We start from the raw sequence: 21993 nt of genomic DNA, 5'->3' as shown, positions 1-21993 counted from the left end.
CACCAAAAACTGTAGCTTGCTATTGAGAAAGACATGGAGGAAGCCACTGCTTGCCCTGGGATCAGTAACATGGAATGTTGGTTTCTACCAGTGCTGCATAAGCCTTTCAGTGCTATAGAAATAAGTAGTAGGTACTTGTGACCTGGACTGTCCACTGTTGGAAACAGGATACTGGGCTAGATGAACCATTGGTCTGACCCAGTATGAAATCTTTTAAGCCCAGCAGCTTCCATGTGTAGCTATAACTCGACATGGCAAAATCTGTGGGAGAGCCTATAATAACTGTATAAATGTGAGTGCTAGTTACGCTTAGGTAGGTGGTTTGTTTGGGTCCACCTTGCTTGTAATAAGTTTCATGGGGTTTCATTAATTGTCTTTGTTGCAGAGCAGAAAAAACTTGACTTAGTCGGGGAGTTCCCCATGCCTTCCTTGTTTTAAGTCCTAACCCTACCAACAGGTAAAGCACCATGTTTGTTTATCATTCCCTCTGTGGTCCTCTACCTTCTTTACCCCTTCATTCCTTTGTATTTCCCTATAGAGATACTTATATTGATTCACTATTTTGTCCACTGTGTCTCTCGTAATTAGATTGTAAGCTTTTTCGAGCAACGACCGTCTCGTGTGTATTTAATGTACAGCGCTGTGTACGTCTGGTAGCGTTATAGAAATAATAGATAGTAGTAGTATTTCTCTTCTTTTAGGGGTAATCAACTGCTTTGGCATGAACTGAGGAGATGGGGACTGCCCACTGACACAAGGAGGTAGAGCTGAAAAGTTATAGATGATTCTTTCTGCAAAAACTCACAAGTAGAGAGATGAATAACTCGTTGGTCAAGACTCATGTTCCTTTTTACTGGAAATAAGATTATCAAGGTAAGAACCTAATCTTCCCTTTCTGAAATTGCCACTTACATGTAGAGGTATTTCTAAAATAAGAGCTTATATCTCATACAAAAGTGGGAACTCAGTTTTAATACATGCAAATTTATTTATTCAATTTTCTGTACCGTTCTCCCCCAAGGATCTCAGAATGGTTTACATGAATTTATTCAGGTACTCAAGCATTTTTTCCTGTCTGTCCTAACACTCACAATTTATCTAATGTACCTGGGACAATGGAGGAATTAAGTGACTTGCCCATGGTCGCAAGAAGCAGCATGGGTTTGAACCCACAATCTCAAGGTGCTGAGGTTGTAGCTTTAACCACTGCGCCACACACTCCCAAAGTTTGCTTAAGGGATTCCGTCAACCAGGCTTTGTCAAGGAGGAATGATCTGACATTTGTGCAACAGCATAGATATGCATATTAAACCACAGTATTATAAGTTTCTGAAAACCAGTTATGGCTGAGTATTTCTTATTGCGATGTATTCCAGTTGCACTACATTTTCTAAACAAGTGGTGCTTATTTGCAGTTCACCAAACTGAAATGAGCCCTTTCATCAAACTTTAAAGAATTAAATAAAATAGATTTAAAGGTGGGAGGGGACAAGAATGCAAGGCCAAGAAATAAAACTGGTAAAGATACCCAACAGAGTCATAAAGCAGGCAAGTTGATATGCTCACTAGGTTTGTAAGTTGAGGTTTCATGGTGTTCTATCAGTGTTTGCTGTAGAAGCACTTGTTATGTAGACATTCATTAGCTTCTTGTGTGCATAATACTGGTGACAGTTGTAAGGTTTTATACTTGATTGAGCTGTAAGGAGACCAAATGTCCATTGGCACTAACCTTTCTCTTGTGATGAAGACATCATTTTTTTATACTGACCAATCAAAACACACATAGAAACAGAGAAAAATGAAGGCAGTTAAAGACCCTGTGGCCTATCTAGTCTGCCTAACCATTCCATCTATTATTCACTCCTGTCCCTTAGAGATCCAACATACTTGTCCACAGCTTTCTTGAATTTAGATGCACTTTTTGTCTCCACCACCTTCACCGGGAGGCCATTCCAAGCATTCACCACCTTTTCCATGAAAAAGTATTTCCTGAGGTTACTTTTTGGTTTAGCTTTTTTATGAGAAAATTTGTGAATAAAGATCCTGTTTTGGGGCAACTATTTAAACAAGATTTAAACAATATTATTTTTAGATTACTTCTCTTTGTCCTCTTTTTTTTTTTTTTTCTCTCTCTCTCTCTTTGCTTTTCTATTTAATATGGTGTTATTTTCGTTTCTTGTTTTTATATATTTTTGTACACCGTGCTGTTGATATGTCGAAGTGCGGTTAAAAAACTTTTAATAAACATAAAAACTTCTGAATCCATCCCCTTTCATCTTCATCGTATGCCCCCTTCTTCCAGAATTTCCTTTCGATTGAGACTCATCTCATGCGCATTTATGCCACATAGGTATTTAAACATTTGTACCATATCTCCCTTCTCCCACTCTGTTGCAGTATTTCAACCACATCCCTTGTAAGACACTTCTGTTTTAAAAACTACAAAATGTCCCCTTTTCTAATACACATTTGTGCTGATAGAAGCTATAACTTCACTATCCATATACGTTGTGTATATATGTATATATATTATTTATATATTATATTTTTATGTATTCAAGCAATAACATACTTGAAAACATAACAAAGCTAAACAGAAAATGATAAAAATAAATAAATCCTTTAGTCCACAAATAGAGACAGGGGCCACAAAATAAACTCTAAAACCAGGAAAATGCTTCTATCCAGAGTGACAGAAAAGGCTACAAAATCCCTGCATCCATTATGTGCTAATTATGTGAATTAACTACTACCTTTTCCAATTCCTATGACATTAGATTATCTATATATATTTTTTAATGATATGGATATTTTTAGGCCAAAAATCTAACTGCAGAATGCGATACTATTTTTATAGTATGTGACCAAAGCAAGAAGATTTATACATATGTGTGTGTGAGTGAAACTATGAAGTGGAGTTATGCATTTTTGTATAGTCATTCTTGGAGAAGTAGTGTGGGAGTGATCATAATAATTTAGCTATTAAAATCTCGGTAGGGGGCCAAAGAATCTGAAAATTAATTGAGGAGGTGTAAGTTTGCCTAGGGTGTATAATACTCTTACATTGACCCTGCATGTATTCAGTGATTCTACTTTTAACTAATAATCTGACTGCAAATGTGGCATAAAGATGTGCACATATGTTGTTTACCTATTCACCCTGCTGTATATATTGACTGTTTTGCTCTTCCTTCTCTTTTTCAATGCTGAGGCATATAGACTTTATGCACTGATAATGTCTGAACTGTTAAACCTGCTGTATGTCACACATGATCCATTAGAAGCCTATTTCTGTGTTTCCTAATTGATACCATATTAAGTGTACGCATTCCAAAGAACGACTGCAAGCAAAAGACTACAGAGTGACTTTTAACGGTAAATCAATTGCCCGATAGAAGCGGACCAGAAATCTTTTGACACTTATTCAAGAGGGGGTTGTCAAAATGAGACATATTTATGACAGAGTTCCTGACTGCCTTTTCAAAGGTACTTGAATGGCTGCCAGCCTCCAAACACACTTGGATTCCCAGGAGTTACAAGCTGTACAATAAGTGGATATTTCACAGTAAATATTGGCGTGTCAGAAAACAGGCATTAAACATCAGCTTGACAAGCAACAATCGACTGCTTTGTGTGGGTGCTGTGAAGGATTGTCTCAGGTTCTTATCCAGTTCTGCCATTACCCTGATTTTTTTTTTCAGCCTTTGTCTATTCTTCAAATTAATTTATCCCCTTTTATGGAGGTGCACACAACTACCTTGTTTAGTAGTTCTTTGCTTAGCTAACATTTTATTGTTCTATTATATTATTCTTTTTAATTAAAAATAATAAAAATTGTGAAACTAAACAGATGCTTTATATATTCCTTTAACTTAATGGAGGCTTTCAGGTCAGCTGTGGTGAGTTCTTATATTTGAACTTGAAGGGCAGATGTAAAAGCTGAGGTCTCCCCTTCCCTTTTGCTATCTCCCTCAACATCACCCATCCCAAGGTACTGTAACTCCCCCAACTGAATAAATCTTCCCCTAAAGCATCCGATCCTCTCCTCATAACAACAAGTGACCCCATCCAGTGGTGTAGTAAGGGGGGGCAGGGGGCATACCGCCATGGGTACTGTCTTGGTGGGGGCACCGGCACCTCTCTGCCCCCCCCCCAAAGCCATGCTTGCACCCTCCCTTCCCCTATCTCTTTAAATCTTTGCCAGTGCGAGTAACTTCTCAGGCCTGCTGCTTACGCTGGCCTGGCTCCTCTCTGAAATCACTTCTGGGTCACGGGATCAGGAAGTGACATCATAGGGAAAGTCAATGCTGGCATAGAATAAGGGAGATCTGCACTTAATTTAGGTGTGAAATTTGATGTAAAACATCACACATAAGATTTGGCACAGATCCCAGCACCAAATGCTTAGCCTGACATTTTATCATCATTGATTTTTCAGTACCATATATAGAATTTTGGCCATTATGTATAGAAAGAATTTTAAAAAAATCTTTCTCTGATATAAATGGGTTTCATATATCTACAGTAAATATTTATGAGATTATACAGTAATATGGTAGCTGACAGGAATGGAGCAGTTGGCCTATTGCCTGCTCTGTTAGTCTCATTTGCATTTTTCTTTTCAAAGTCTTTTTCAATACATTTAGGGGCTCATTTTAAAATCACTTAGACTTACAAACTTCCATAGGTACTATGGAACTTTGTAAGTCAAAATGCTTTGAAAATATGTTTCTTTGTCTGAGATCCAGATTACTCTGGAAAAAAAAAAAAAAACTAGCTTGTTCGGGAGTTCTTGAGGAACAGGATTAGAAATGGTGTGCTATGATAGACTATCTTGATATGCACCCATGTTACTCCTCCTAACCTGTTAGTAATAAAGAGAGGTTGCTGTGGATTTTCTTCGTAATAGAACCTAAGCTTGGTGCCAAAGAATCCAACTGGATATTAAGGCCCGGATTCTGCAAAGTGCTTCCTGATTGCAGGCAGCTATAGACGTCCTACAGCTGTCTAATCAGCCAATCGAGACACACGTTAAAAAAAAAAAAATGCTCCCCAGGCAGGCCACTTATGTTGAAGGCACCTCTGGGAGCCTAGGGAGACCCGCAAGACTGCCTAAGCTCGCCTAAGGCCATTATTGGCAAGGCTATACCCAGGCCTGTTCAGTTAGAGCATCTGTCCTCCAATACACTCCATGAAGCACAGGTAATAATAATAATAACTTTATTCCTCTATACCGCCATAGTCGGATGACTTCTAGGCAGTTCACATCGAAAAGGGCTGGACAGTCAGCGAATTGCAGAATGCAAAAAGTGAGGGTACAACATATTACACAAGAAATAGCCATAGTCTTGAGTTATCAAAAATAAATTCCAAACATATGTCATTTTAAAAAAAGTTGAAGATCAATATTCAAAGCGATTTAACTGTCCAGAAAAAGCTCTTGACCAGATAAATTTGATTTTATTTACGTAATATACTGTTACATGCAAAAAAAAAAAATCACTTGTTTTGGGGCTATCCACTGATTTTCAATGGCATTAAACCAGTTAATGCCACTGAAAATGTCTGGTTTGTGCTTAACACAAAACTGGCTATTTGGAGGGGGGGAGGGGGCATGTTTGATCAGAAATATTTAGCACATAACCGGACAAGGTAACCACAGTCCTGTCTTTATGCAGTTTGCCAGAGCTGATGAAGTGCTGAATATTACACTTAACTGGCTATGGTTTTGCTTGCTCTGTAAACCCAGAAATCCAATGCCAGAGCCCAGACATGGCCTGACATTAATTTCTGAACATAACATTGGCAAAACACTGAGCACTTCTGGCTGAATATCGATTTTTTTAAAATTTTATTTTATTCAGAAGTAATGCCCCAGGTAAAATGGTTTTAGTTATGAAGCCACTCCATTTTAATGCTAGTTACGATTCTAGATGCAGGAGAGAGAAACACCCCCCCCCCCCCCCAGTACTGCACACATTTAATTTTAAAAATCTATGTGAGAGCCCACTGATCAAGTAACTTATCTTTTCTAGATAGATGTATATGTGTTAACAAACACCAAATATAAAGCCTATTGATTTTGAAATAATTTAGAGTGAAGCTTAATAACTTAATTCTTCAATCCATGCAACACTCACAATAAATACTCATATTACTCAATTCATTCTTCTTCATATCAACTTGCTTCAATAAATATAATATTAGAATAGCACGGAGAATGGGGTGATCTGATCTAAATGGGGACTTTCCTTGAAACAGCTATTTGCAAAACACGAATTCACGTCGGAGTCCCTCATTTCTGTTAACTAAGATAAGTGCTTTTTGATACTTCTTTGATACTTTGATACTTTTTGATACTTCTTCTAAAGATATATAAATGAATCTAAACCGATGAGGAGGCTTGCTACAAAATATCTGAATTATATATGAAATAGGTAATTCAGATGTAGCCCTGAGGTCACAAGAAGAAAGAAAAGAATGTTAAAGAATGAATTTTTGAAATTACAAATGAAACATTAAATTATATTTATTGAAGCAAGTTGATATGAAGAAGAATGAATTGAGTAATATGAGTATTTATTGTGAGTGTTGCATGGATTGAAGAATTATGTGTTAACAAATACATTTTCTGATTGTTTTGGTTAAAACTTTCAGAGGGGGTAGCCAAGTTAGTCTAGACAGTAGAAAAAATGACAGAAGCAGGTGGCATCTAATCTGTTGAGGTATTTTAACAAAGTAGGTTCTCATCCTCAAACATTCATGCCACAGTGAATTGGTGAGGCTGCAAGGTACCACCTGCCTCTTTCATTCTTCAGTTTTGTTTGCCAGTTTACTATATGGATATGTTTGTTATGCTGCTTTTGATTGTGGCAGGTTTTTCTTGTCCGCTACAGCCTGTGGATGACCAGCACTAGGTTGGTTGACTCATTCATTACATTGTGAAGCAAAATGTAAAATCTTAACGCCACAGTACATATGACTAATAGCATTTATAAAGAATCCCAAGGGCTAAGAGCCACTTACCCAGCAGGCTGATTTTTACACTGACTGTGCCTTTTTGATTTACAAGCACTGTGATTTTTAATAAATTTCCTTTTTTTCTTTGTGGAGGAGTTCTTGCTGTTTATATAAGACATCTACATTTGAATATGGGTAGCATAACTGTGGAGCACTTTGCCACACTGGATGAAAAAAAAAATTGACTTCCTCATTTTATAACTTGGTACTTTGAGATAATGTGAACAGTAGCAGATGTGCATTTGCTACCCCCTGACACCCCCTGCTTGCTACCCCCTGACACCATTCTTTATTTAAATGCAGCTTATCCCATTGGAAGCAGCAAGACAAAATCTTATGAAATCAATGAGCACTAAGATGCAAAAAAGAGATCGTGAACAGGCGAGACCTGTGGAGGACAAGATGGCGGACACTCAGCCTGATCTGCCTTTAGAGCTAAGCTCAGAGCACTTAGATACACTGAAATCAGCGGTGGTTGTGGCGCTTGACCCGCGCTTAGCACAACTATCATGCCAGCTATCCAATCTTGAATCCCTCCTATCTGACATGACTCAATGAACAACCAAGGTAGAGCAGAGAGTTTCCACCATAAAGGATTTTTCCATCATGCTGTCAGTGGAGGTGACTGGGCTGCAGAGTCAATTAAGAAGCAAGCAGAAAAACTGGAGGAATTGGAAAATCAAGTACATTGGGGAAACTTATGGTTCCTTAGCATTCCTGAGTCGGTGATGGAGTCCAATTTGTTGGCGGATCTGGAGAGTTGGCTAGCGTGGGAATTTAACTTTTCATCGTCGGTAAAGACAGTGTAGCTGGAACATGCACCACAGAACCCAGGAATCCAAGAGGCCATATGTAATTATTGTGAAACTCTACAACAATGTTCACAAAGTGGAGATTTTGCACCAATTCAGAGCTAAGCGAGACCTTGTTTTTATGGCAGTCATCAAATATGTCTTTCAAGATTTCTCAGCTTCCCTTGCAGAACAATGATGGAAATTTACACTAAGCAGCAGTAAGCTTTATGAGAAGTAGATCCATTTCATGTTGGTTTATTCTGCAGTGCTTAAAGTGCTACATGACGGGAAATGGTGGCAGTGCAAGAACTTTTGAATGCATTGGTCTTTTTGGGGCCTCATAATGATACCTGAAGTTCTCTGTAATATCTTGTTATTGAGAATTGTACTTAACAAATATTGCTGTTCTGTGTTCATGGCTGAAGTGCCGGGAGTGGGACCGCAGATGACAATCGCGAAAAGAGATGAAGTGGTAGACCCTGATCGATTTCACTGCACAACAATTTTTTGGTTAAGTCTTGATTCCTGAAAAGTTTTTGGTGATTATGACAGGTACCAACTTGGTATGCTCAAATATGGTTTTGGTTTTACTGCATCACGTAAGAACTATGAGAAATAGACATTTTTATGTTTACTGACAATAAAATATATAGTCAAGTTTACGTTTCGCACAAGCGACTAAATGAAACAGAATTAAAAGTGTTTTGCTCCCGAGTTTCTTTTATATTCAGTGTCTGGTGCATCACGTTGTAGCATCCAACAATAGTCGGCAAGCATTGACGGATTCCAATTGCCCTGGTATCGTTTCTCCATCGTAGCTATGTCTTGATGAAACCTTTCACCGTGCTCGTCACTCACAGCACCGAGATTTGCGGGGAAGAAGTCCAAGTGTGAATGGAGGAAATGAATCTTGAGTGACATATTGCACTTCATTCTCTTGTATGCTTTGAGAAGTTTGTCTACCAGCTGAATGTAGTTTGGGGCTCTGTAATTGCCCAGAAAATTGTCAACAACGTCTTTCAAGGCTTTCCAGCCAATTTTTTCCGGCCCAACTAACAGATCTTCAAATCGCTTGTCACTCATAACATGTCTGATCTGGGGGCCAACAAAAATACCCTCTTTGATCTTGGCATCAGTTATTCTTGGGAACATCTGTCTTAAATAACGAAAACCTTCCCCTTCCTTGTTCATTGCTTTCACAAAATTCTTCATGAGTCCCAGTTTAATGTGAAGAGGAGGCAAAAATATCTTTGTCGGGTCAACAAGCGATTCATGTGCTACATTTTTCTGTCCTGGAACTAACTTTTTACGGAGTGGCCAGTTCTTTCTAGAATAGTGCGACTCTCTGTCTCGGCTGTCCCATTCGCAGATGAAACAGCAGTACTTTGTATAGCCAAGCTGCAGTCCTAGTAACAGAGCAACGACTTTGAGGTCTCCACAGATATTCCAGTTATACCTGGTATACTGGACATACTTTAGTAACATTTCCATATTCTCATATGTTTCTTTCATATGTGCTGCATAGCCAACAGGTACTGAAGGATAAACGTTGCCATTGTGCAACAGAACAGCTTTCAGGCTTAACATTGACGAATCAATGAAAAGACGCCACTCTTCCGGGTTGTGATCACAACCAAAGACCGAGAACAATCCTTCAATGTCACAACAGAAACAGAGACTGTCGACTTGTGCAAAAAATTTGGTTATATCATGATGCCGGTCTCGAAACACAGAAATTTTCGTACCTGGTGATAGCAAACACCATTCCTGCAGTCTCGAACCTAGCAGCTCAGCTTTTGCTTTTGACAGACCCAAATCTCTGACCAAATCATTCAATTCGGACTGTGTTATCAGATGTGGATCGCCTGATGAGGATGGTTCAAAATCCGGGTCAATGTCACTGTTAGAACCCTGCACTGCAGTTTCTTCATCTGGTTCGTCTAAGGTCCAATCCTCTGGTGGTTTCGGAACTGGAAGACTGTCATCATGTGGCATGGGTCTCATTGCTGAAGGCAGATTAGGATATTCAATTGACTTCTTGTTTTTGGCAGAGAAACCAGACACATTAGTCAAACAGAAATAACAGTCCGTCACATGGTCTTTCTGTTCTCGCCATATCATCGGAACAGCAAATGGCATCGTCTTTCGAGTACCTCTGAGCCAGGCTCTCAGACTAACAGCACATGTCGCACAGCAAATGTGAGGCGCCCATTGCTTGTCTTGATCACCTATTTTGCAGCCAAAATACAGATGATAGGCTTTCTTTACAAGGGCAGTCATCGAACGTCTCTGAGGCGTAAGTGTATATTCCCCACAGATATAGCAGAATGTTACGACACCGACGAGACATATTGCCCGACACCAAAACGTTTATAGCATCAAGCTTACTTACTGTTATATTGCTACAGCTACTATACTACTATACTTTACTATACTGATACTATATACACACACGGACTATCTATATTAACCAAATGAGCAGGATCGGTGTATGGAAGCCACCATTATAGCATGGTGAGACAGCGCAAGCTCGTTCAGACCTGCCCAGACATGCCCAGGATGTCATCTTCCATAAAACAGCTTCCAACCTGGCTAGATTTTATGCATGGACATACCCAGGCGGCACAAACCGTTGTTGATAAGACACTTATGGGAGAAAAAATTGTTTGCATCCAAATATAAGAAAAAATCACGACAAAATTGAAGATTTCTCTGAAATGGTACGTGATGGGTAATTTTTGATGTAATATTCATGATCAGCACCCAAAATTCTATAAGAAACACCCAGCAGTGTTCAGGAAGCAAAAACTTTGTTGTGCAGTGTTTCCAGAGGGTTGTGTTCATGAGGAACTAGCTAAATTAAAGGTAGACAAAGTGATGGGGCTGGATGGTGTACATCCAAGGGTGCTGAAGGAACTTAAGGCTCCATTGACTTAACCTTTTCAATGCTTCTCTAGAGTCGGGAGTGGTACCAGAGGACTGGAGAAGAGCGGATGTGGTCCCACTCCACAAAAGTGGAAGTAAGAAAGAAGTAGGGAATTATAGGTTGGTAAGTCTGACTTTTCTGGTAAGCAAATTATAGAAACGCTTCTAAAATAGAGAATGGTGAAGTTTCTGGAATCTGGTGGATTACAGTTCTGGAGACAATATGGATTCACTAGAGTAGGTCTTGTCAGACAAATCTGATCAATTTCTTTGACTAGGTGACCAGAGATTTGGATAGAGGGAGTGCGCTAGATGTAGTGTATTTAGATTTTAGCAAATCCTTTAATAGTGTTCCACACAGACATCTAATAAATTAACTGAGTGCCCTCAGGACGGGTCCCAAAGTGATAGGCTGGGTCAGGAACTGCTTGAGTGGAAGGTGACAGAGGGTAGTGGTCATAAGGCATATGGGGACAGACTTAAAGAACTCAATCTGTATGGAGAAAAGGCGGGAGAGGGGAGATATGATAGAGACATTTAAATACTTACATGATGTAAATGCGCATGAGTCGAGTCTCATTTGAAAGGAAGCTCTGGCATGAGAGGACATAGGAGTAATTTAAGGAAATACTTTTTTACAGAAAGGGTGGTAGATGCGTGGCACAGTCTCCCGGAAGAGGTGGTGGAGACAGAGACTGTGTCTGAATTCAAGAAAGTGTGAAATAGGCACGTGGGATCTGTTAGAGAGATGAAGAGATAATGGTTACTGTGGATGGGCAGACTGGATGAGCCATTTGGCCTTTATCATGTTTCTATGTTTCTATTCCTTGTACTCATGTATGCACTTTTTTAGGGTAGTTTCTCATTGTGTGCAAGTTATATATATTGGTCGCATTAGTGGGGTGGTGTCAGATTGTTGCAGACATTCTCTAGTGATCTATGCATTCTTTTCAACGTTTGAAGGAGTTGCGTTTCAGATCTCTTTGATAGTGTTAGGTGATGGTGGGCTTGGGGGGAAGGGAGGGAGAGATGAGTGGGTAGGTGTATACAATGATGAGGCTCATGGGTACTTGTAATGTGGGGCGGTAATGTATGGGAGGGGTTACAGTACTGTGGGGTCCTACTTTCACCTTCTGCTAAATGTTTTTTCTACAGAGTGAATTCGCTATGAAATGGTAACACGCTCTATAATATATAAGAACATAAGAATTGCCACTGCTGGGTCAGACCAATGGTCCATCTTGTCCAGCAGTCCGCTCACGCAGCGGTCCTTAGGTCAAAGACCAGTGCTCTAAATGAGGTGGTGGGTTCTGAGCTCTGATAGCTTTTACACCCTGGGGAAGGTTGAGCTCTTGGAGTGGTATTTTTGCTTCTTACTATAGCATTTTACTGTAGATCAGTGGTTCCCAACCCTGTCCTGGAGGACCACCAGCCAGTCAGATTTTCAATATTCCTACTGAATATGCATGGGGCAGATTTGCATGCCTGTCACCATTATATGCAAATCTCTCTCATGCATATTCATTAGGGCTATCCCGAAAACCCGACTGGCTGGTGGTCCTCCAGGACAAAGTTAGGAGCCACTGCTCTAGATACTTTTCTGTCTCACGGCAGGTTCGGCCTTTAGGCTGGTCTCCTGGAATGTAGGGGGAATTACTTCCTCTGTCAAATGTACCAATATTCTTACAGCACTCAATCACTATAAGGCTGATATGGCATGCCTCCAGGAGACCAGACTGATGGATGAAGAGCATTTAAAGCTACAGAGGAACTGGGTTGGCATCCCTCCTGCTGATTTTGAGTGTGGAGGAATGTTGGAAGGAGTCTTTTAGGCTGGAGGGAGTGGGCATTCCTCCTGCCAATTTTGGGTGTGGGGGGTTGGGAATGTCCTCGGGCAGGAGGGGGTGGGCATCTCTCCTGCCGATTGAGGAGGTCTTCTACCCGCCTCTCTGATGCCCTCATTGTCAGCTGAGCTGGCTGCAGCAGGAGAATCCCAAATCAGCTGAGCTGGCAGGAACCAGGCAAAGAGGGCGACCTGCAATCAGATGGCTGGACATGTTGAAAACAACCATGGGGATGACGCTAGAAGACCTTGCCAAACTAGCACAAAACTGATCTCTTTTTAGATCAGTAATTCATCAAGTCGCTAGGACTCGAACACGAGTCAATGGCACCTAACTAACTAGAGGATTTACAACCTAAGGCAGTGAAGGGTTTAGTGACTTGTCCAAGTATGCATAGGTAATATCACATCATACTTTTATGAGTTTATCTTGTTAGGTGGACAGGTTGGACCATTCAGGTCTTTATCTGCCATCATCTACTATGCAACTGTGTTAATAACAGGACTTCTTTGATTCGGACTATTGCTCTAACCATTGGCCTACTCCTCCACTGCACTCAGGGAATGTCAGACAGGAAGATAGAAATTTGCAACTGAGCTCTTGGTGAGAAGTCTGCTACAGAAAGGTAAATCTTGGAATCAACTCTATAGAGAGGGTACCAGAAGTGATTACTGTGAGTGAGGACATAGACTGAAGTGGGCCTAGGATGAACCATTATTCTTGAACCTTTATTCTTGATCAAATGCTGTTAATTTTATGTAAAAATCAGCAAAAACAAAAAAAGCAAAAGTATTTAACTTATCCCAATGGGAGATCAGCTGTTTCACTAATCAAAGCTTCCTCAGGGGTTGGTAAACTTTTGCAAACTGATTTAATCAATTCAGCATTTAATTGCCATCACCTAATAAATGTCAGTACTTTTTGCTGATTTTTACATAAAAGTAACAGCATTTGATCAATGAAATAGTTCCATTTGAGGTTCCGATGAACTTGTAAGTTGTAATAATATTCAAACCCCATTAGGCCTCTGCAATTAGGGGTGCTGGGTGTTTGAAGTTCACGGATTCACTCAATCAGCGATATCAGTGAATCTGGTTTTGCATAGTTGAGAAAGTTTTTGTTCCGATTAGGATTGTTTATACCGTGGGACATGCCTAGGCATCCTTGCAATAACTGCCAAACTTGCACATGCTAACTATGTGCTAAATTATGTATATATTTTGGTAAGGGACATGTCTAGGGGCAGAGAGAGAGAGAGCATTCCTGTGCTAACTGGTTAGTGCACAGATACCGTGTGAGTCCTTACTGCCTATAGAATGGTTGGCTTATGCGGTAAATTTTGTTAATGGCCTTGCACCAATAGCAATATTAGTGCATGGCCATTAATACACAAAATCTAAAAAGGCCATTTTTACAGTTGCAATAATAAGGGTGCATTAAAACCATTTTTTACTGCAGTTTAGTACAATTCCCCCAAAATAGGACAACAATTGTTCTGTCTTAGCTTTATCAGGGTAGTTATTTGGATAATAGTCTAAATATCACTGTTTTCCAAATAATGCGCTGCTCCACACACACTCTACCCCAGTGCTATCGGGATAGTACCAAAGCAGTCTCTGAGGATACACAGCGGCACTTTCTGGACAGTAACCCATAAGTTCACTGGAATGTATATACAGTGGAACCTTGGTTTGCGAGGATAATTCATTCCAGAAGCATGCTCGTAAATCAAAGTGCTCGTATATCAAAGTGAGTTTCCCCATAGGAGTTAATGGAAACGCAGGCGATTTGTTCCACATCCAAAAAGAACTCCCCCCCCCCCCCCCAAGGCCACTGGTGTGCTTCCACCCCACCACATCCCCAAAAGACCCCTCACCCCATCCCCGAGGCCACTGGTGCACTTCCACCCCCCCCCTGAGAACTGGCATCACACCCCGCCCACCCAAACCCTTACCACGATCAGGCACCGGCAAGCACCACCAACCCACAGGACGTGCCAGTGCCAAAAGAGCCTGCTGCCTGCTGGTGATCTCTGCTGGGCCTTGAGCATCTGCACATGCTCAAGACCTTCTGGCTCCCGCTCACTCCGAGATTTTAATGAGATTCTCAGAGGTGTAGCAATTGCAAAATCTAATACACTTTGGTAAAAAGAATCATGTTAAGAGAGAGAGATACATAGGCAACATGTTGCTCAATATGGCTGCCAAGTTGGTTTTAGGAGAGAGAGAGAGAGAGACGTAGAGTTGAATTTTATTCAATTAAATATAGGAAATTATTAGCTGCAAATCAGCTAATGATAACCAGAAAACAATTCCAACTCGTGGTACAATCCCTAATCCTAGGTCTAATAGACTACTGCAACATACTATATGTCCCTTGCCCAGCAACCATGATAAAACAACTACAAACAATACAAAACACAGCTCTAAGACTTATCTACTCGCTGAGGAAATTCGACTACATTACAGAGGCATACCATTACTCACACTGGCTCCCAATACAAGCGAGAACACTCTTCAAATTCTACTGCCTACTATTTAAAGCCATAAATGGAGACAGCCCAGCCTATTGGAACAATTGACTAATTCAATCCACCTCAACCAGACATAGGAGAACCCACGCACCATTCACACACCCTCCAACCAAAAACGTCAAACGAAATAAACTATACGACAACCTCCTAGCCACTCGTGCTGCAACACTGGACCACCAACTCTACAATCTATTGACCTCGACAACAGACTACAAAACCTTCAAAAAAGAAATAAAAACCCTTCTATTCATAAAACACATAAAACCGAACTAACACAATCAGAACTGTCCCAAACATCACCTGCAGCACTCAACACTCTCTAATTCTTAGCAACTTTAAAAATGTACAAACTACTCCTTATGTACTTCTAATGTCCTGAAAATTCATATGTAATCCACCTTGAACCGCAAGGTAATGGCGGAATAGAAATCACTAATGTAAAGTATTTGGTATCTTACCTGATCAGTGGATTTTTGAAAATTGAACCCCCTCTCCCTCCCCTACCCCTAGATTATTTTGTTCTCCTTTTCTGTTTTACTGATTACTGAATAACAATAGTGAAGGATTTTCTTCCCCTTTTCTTAGGGATGCTAGTGGTGATCGTACTGCTTCTGATTGTGATTGTTGTGGTTGCGGCCTGGCCTACGAAAAGCTGAGTTCTCACAGAGATCCCAACTTCTCTGGAACACAGAGTAGCTGTGTGTTATACAAACACAATCCTCGTGCTTCGTCAAGAAGTAGGTGAAAACCCTGCACTTTTTGGAAAAACCTTTGCTGCACACCTTTGTTGCACACTTAAAGACAACTCACAGCAGAATGGGATATGATGCATTCATTGTTGTGCTGGAACTCAAAAGGACTTCACGATTGGTCAACTGAAGAACTCAACAATGAATATCCATGAATCTTGCAATTGGTTAAGTCACAGCTGCACAGTAATGTATGTCTGGTAATACCCTTTTCCACAGAGTATTTCATTTTGTCTCTGTTTCCTCATCATCTATAAGATCTCCCATGTGTTTGTTACAAAACTTATTTGTTTTATACTTTTTTAAAATCCTTTATTTAATTGAAGGTGTTTATGTACAACTTTTTTTTACTTCCTTTTCATCAGGCTGTGTATGAAATTTAGAGATTTTACGTATTGCAGCAAAGTATTTTATAAAGAGGAAGTATATAAAAAAGCAAAAGGAGCCCAAACACAAATAATACCGTGTTTCCCTGAAAATTAGACACAGTCTTATATTAATTTGGGGCCCAAAAAACCCACTAGGTCTTATTTTTGGGGAAACAATGCCCAATCACAAACCTACAGCATCTTTCTATCCCCGCCGCCCCTTCCATGTCTCCCTCCCCATCCATGTCTCCCTTCCCGTCCATCTCTCCCTCCCCACGCCGACCACGAGACCGACATACCATTAACTTCTTCCAAATGGCAGCGTCACAGCAGCAATCTAAATGGACTGCTACCGCCAGGGTGTTGCTGTGCTGCGTTGCTGATGACATCATCAGTGATGCGGCAGAGAAATGCCCCGGCGGGCAAAAGCACAAAGCAGCCCGTTTAGATTGCTGCTGCGATGTTGCCTTTTGGGAGGTAGAGATGGGTCGTGGGGGAAGCGCTGCTGCCTGCAAATCCAGCACTTCAACTTGGGCTTATTTTGGGGGTAGGGCTTATATTAAGACCTACCCCGAAAATCATACTAGGGCTTATTTTCAGGGAAGGTCTTATTTTCGGGGAAACACAGTAGTAGTTATAGAGTGGTATATTCCAATGTCCCTTTCCCAAAGACCACCTTTAAAGCCTTTAATGTCATGCACATTACATTAGGTACATTTAGCTCAGCTAAATAGTAGGTTCCTCTTCACTGCTTTAGCAGAATACTAAGGACCAGAGTGCATTCTGATTTGAACAGATTTCATAAGTTGACTTAGTGCTCCTTTTACTAAGGTGCGTTAGGGCATTAACGCGCGAAATAGCGTGCGCTGAATTGCCCCGCGCGCTAGACCTTAACGCCAGCATTGAGCTGGCGTTAGTTCTAGCCGCGTAGCGCACGGTAATATCCTGCGTGCGCTAAAAACGCTAGCGCACCTTAATAAAAGGAGCCCTTAGTGGTTCCCTTTTCTCACTTTAGAAAACACTGGTGAGGCAGTGTTGGGCTGAACCCTATCCTTGACTTAATTTGTTTTCAGTTACTGAGCAAAAACACCTGCAGTCAGCTTTCAATCATTTTCATGATCCCACATCGCCAACCACGGCTTCATTTGCAATAAGCAACATTAAAGCTAAGGTTTTGTCTTTTTGATGAGTTTAAGGTCATTGAATTCTTTCTTTAACTGTTAGGATCTGGAAGTCAAGATGGATCCCTTGACTTTGATTCTGCCTTCTCAATTTATGGTTTGCTCACCTTTGAGAAAGTGGCAGAGTTGGTTTTCACATATAGCATAAAAGTGGAGGTCAGTATTGCTAAGGTTTTACATTGAAGTATATCTCCAAGATTTTACAAGAAGATAATATCTTGAGCCAAAGAGCCTAGAATCGGCTCATGGTATCTGTTTTCCCATTACATTAGATAACGGTGCTATATGGTGAATTTACTAGTCTGCTTATAAGTTAGCATTTGCACAGAATTTGGACTGTTTTACCATTCCAAAATTGGTTCTAACAGCTTGAAATGGAAACACCTTTAATGTATAAAGGGTAAAAGATTATGAAAAAGTATTATTTCACTTCATGAGTATCTTTCTGAAATCATTGCTTTAAGTGCCAATCAGACTTGCAAAATCAATACAGCAATAATTATTATGAATAAAACAAATGTTATATCACTTTTTATAGCATTTTCTGTTCATCTGTTCTTATTTCTTCTTAGTAATATGATCTTCTTTTAATATCTTTCCACATGAACATATTAGATCACAAACTAGTCTCCATTTAGAATATGTAAACATTCTTTCTCAAGTGATTTAGATTGCAAGGCAACAGATTAAAAACAAATATTTAAAATGTACACGTGCCTGAGTGTTGTTGAGCTTTTCAACTAGCAAATTTCAGTTGGTTAAATTTTAGGGCCATGGTTTGTCTCTGAACAAAGTTTGACCTTAGTCACTTTATTGAAAGCTATTTAGCACAAAGACAGAAGGATTTAACTACTAAATAGGTGCATTTCAGATATGGAAAAACTGCAATGGAAGTATGACTGAGAAACATGTTATCAAATCTGTTGCTCCAGATACAGCTGCCTCTTCTTTGCAGACAGAAAGCATGATCCAAGGAAAGAGACTGGTTCCATGTGCGAGAGTCAATCCCTCTTGAATCCCTCAGGAAAGAAGTGGAGGAACTGAGAGAATAGATGACAAAGCATTTATGACAGTGGTCTCAAACTCGCAGCCTGGGGGCCACATGCGGCCCCCAGGTACTATTTTGAGGCCCTCAGTATGTTTATCATAATCACAAAAGTAAAATAAAACAGTTTCTTGATCATATGTCTCTTTAGCTATAAATTATTATTAAGACTTAGCCAAAAGGAAAGATTTATAAACTATAAAGAGTTTTACCTCATGCAAAATTGTCATTTCTTTAATAAGACATTAACTATTTTTTTTCTGAGGCCCTCCAAGTACCTACAAATCCAAAATGTGGCCCTGCAAAGGGTTTGAGTTTGAGACCAATGAAATAGTTCATGAGGCATCAGAAATCTCCAGCAGTGGTGAAGAAGCTATTAAATTAGACATAGATCATAAGACCCTGCCTCTTGTACATCTGAAAACAGTTGACCGTTTAATGCAGCTGATGCACCGAGATGTTAGTGGCGGTTGTCTGGCTGTTGCAGAGGTCATCTGTTCCAAATGACATGCCTGCATTTTAGCATTGCATTGACTCTGATCTAAATGACTAGCCTGTATTTTGGCACTCATTACTACTTCCTGGGAAACCTCATGGCTGAAATATTGTGTGTTGGCTTGGCTGCATACGTCAGGGCTCAAGGAGCATACCAGCTTTCGCTCCTTGGCATATCGTCTTTATGAACTTCTAACATCAGATCCTATTGTCTGACTGGAATTTACTTTATTTCATTTATTTTATTTTTATTTATTGTTTTCTCAGGTACTTTAGCTAGATTGTGAGCCTTCGGGACAGCTAGGGAAATCCAAAGTACCATTTTTATTTATTTTATTTTAATGTATCTTTAATCTATATTCATTGTAAACCGCTTTGAACCTCACGGTATAGCGGTATATAAGAAATCAAATCAAATCAAATTCCTAAACCTTTTATACTCAATAGAATGTTGTAATAAAAATTAAGCTTTTTGTTTGATTACACTAGGAGTCAAACATCTAGGAAAATGCTCAATATTATAAACAAACTAACTATATCAACTTTGCTTCAAAGACTCAGCCTAGAATCTGAGTTAGTCACATTTCCTCTTTGGTGTAGCTGTTCCACAGCAATCTTAAAATTGACTCCGGTTAAGTGCTAACTCGAACCCCAAAATAGTTGCTAACTGCTAATTTTCAGCAGCAATAACCAGTTAAGTGCCTTTGAAAATGAGCGGATAGACCTGAACAAGAGATTTCACCGGTCAGCAGCTGTTTCTAGCTGGTTAAATTGTTTTGCGTATCGACCAGACTGTGTTAAAGAACTTTAAGCTGCATTGAGGGAGGATAGTTTCCATACAGCTGATTGAACTGGTAAATTGCAAAATGGCTTTGAAAATTGCATTTACATATATATTTTTTGTTTTATTTCTTGGCCATATTAACTAGGGTATTTTTATTTTATTTATTTAATAATTTATATTCCGCATATCCTACAATTCTATGCGTATTACAAATTATTCAGCTACTCAAGCATTTTTCCTTATCTGGCCCGGTGGGCTCCTACTTTGATGTACCTGGGGCAATGGGGAAATGACTTGCCCAGAGTCACAAGGAGCAGTGCGGCATTCGAACTCACAACCTCAGGGTGCCAAGGCTGTAGCTCTAACCACTGCACCACACACACGTTGGATTTAGGTTTTGGGGGATTTTTTTTTTCAAAGAATCAGTGCATAATATGACAAAAGTCATGTTTTTTGGTATATGTTAGTAAATGTTAATAAATATAAAATTAAAAATAGGATTGGGTCATAGTTTCATTTTATACGTAACCTGAATCAACTAATTAATAAGTCAATGTGCTGGTCCTGGGCATATAATCAGCCGTCTGGATACTGCATGTTTTAATTAAGGTTAGAGCTTACAGCAGGATGAGTTTAATTGAAAATCTTAGAATATGTTAATTAGGATTTTCAAAATGCAAAACTTCATTTTCATCAGGAGCAATTCAAGCTATAGAGATCTAATAAGACACTTTTTGAGCTGCAGTTGATTGAACTATGTGCTTATCGTTTCAGCATAGAAGGGAAGGAGAACCAAATGGGCATGAGATGAACTGAAAATATTTAACTGAACCTCCCTGAAGATTTGCACAAAAACAAAAAAATTAATTAAATCTGGTATTTTCCTTTTGTCAGTGAGCAGAGTGAGCAAAGAAAAGGAGATTGAATTTGGCACTGCTTTGAGGGCAGGCTATGGGAACCTTCGTATTCTCGTGCTGTGTTGTAAACAGGCAAACGAACAAATAACGAATAAGTAGCTTGAAATTGAATCTTATTGCCTTTCCAAGTAGAAGCAATTAAAGAACATTGAGGGTGTTAGAGCGTGGACCTGATTTTGAATGCACTAAAGCTGAAAGTTTGAACGCAATGTATCGTTGACTGTCAGTTATTGACTGATGGCATCATCAGTGATGTTGCCTCCTCTGTCAACTCCCCTGTTCCTTATCAGTGCCACTCTCCGTTTCATGGGATTGGATTTGACTGGTCCTCACATTTTATAATGTGCTGAAAGACACATAAGACTTTAAGCACACTACCGAGCAGAACTCTGGATTTCTGGCCCAGAAGTATCTAAGAAAAAGGACCATTTAAATGATTGATTTATAGAGCAGGTATGGTTGGGCAGACTGGATGGACCATTCTGCCGTCATTTACTATAGTGTCGGAGGTGACATTGGCCATTAAACTGTCATGCATGTATGTTAACACCTAGATAAATGATTAAAGATATTTGTGTTGCTCTTTCCACTCTGTCTATGATATCTTTTAGATATTTTAATAATTTTTGCTATGATTATTCGATTTTTCACCTATTGGGTGTTTACTGCTCCTTTTATTTACTATGACCCCAATCTTTGTAGCCAGTAGTCACACAAGCTCAGTATTAATCATTCAGCTCACCTCATATTTCATTTTAGCTGTAGAGGACTCGTGTAATGGACCTTTCTGCTTCACTGAAGATCAAAAGAGTTCATTGTCCATAATGTATTTAGGGTGTTAAGCCTTTTTTGTGACTTTTTGAGAATATCAGTGATTTCAGCTCACTGATTTTTAAAGAATTCTGGTTTTATTTTGAACTTTAGAGATAAAAAGTCATTTAATGTATCATTGGCATTTCCTTTTTATAAAAATTAAGTGAACTTGAATCTAATCTGGAATCCAAGATGGCGGCAGCATAGTGGAGCGTTTCTGAGCTAGAGACTAGAGCTCTCACTGTTTCCTGAGAAATGCCTCATACTAAGAGAAAAGGGAATGTGCGGCCTGAACCCTTGGCGGCCGGCACTTCCCTACCTGCTCAACGTTCCATGCAAAGTTTCGTCTTCACTTCATCCCCACAAGTACCTGGAGCTCAGTCTGCTGTCTCCTCGGCAGGAGGAGCCACTGAAGAGCTGGACTTTGACATTTCACTCTCCCCCCCAGGCTCTGTTCCTCCACCGCTTCCAGCTCCTGTCACGGCTCTGCTGGTGGTTCCCTGTGAGGAGTACTCGTCTGGGGAG

General features: G+C 39.9%; 1 protein-coding gene across 4 annotated transcripts in view; it reads left to right on the top strand.

Moving 5' to 3' along the window:
- The window catches only part of STX8 (syntaxin 8), a 244489-nt gene extending 226545 nt beyond the window's left edge, over nt 1-17944 (top strand). For 3 of the 4 annotated variants that reach the window (XM_033961948.1, XM_033961946.1, XM_033961947.1), the window contains one exon: nt 15702-17944. In XM_033961948.1, coding sequence (XP_033817839.1) covers nt 15702-15772 — 71 coding nt within the window. In that variant the 3' untranslated portion in view covers nt 15773-17944. Of the gene's footprint in view, nt 1-385; nt 458-15701 lie in introns of all 4 variants that reach the window. The other variant, XM_033961949.1, reaches the window with a different exon arrangement.
- The last annotated feature ends 4049 nt before the right edge of the window (nt 17945-21993 follow it).

The sequence above is a fragment of the Geotrypetes seraphini genome, chromosome 10, assembly GCF_902459505.1.
Source record: "Geotrypetes seraphini chromosome 10, aGeoSer1.1, whole genome shotgun sequence".
Classification (NCBI taxonomy): domain Eukaryota; kingdom Metazoa; phylum Chordata; class Amphibia; order Gymnophiona; family Dermophiidae; genus Geotrypetes; species Geotrypetes seraphini.
This window is presented reverse-complemented; position numbering and strand designations above follow the sequence as displayed.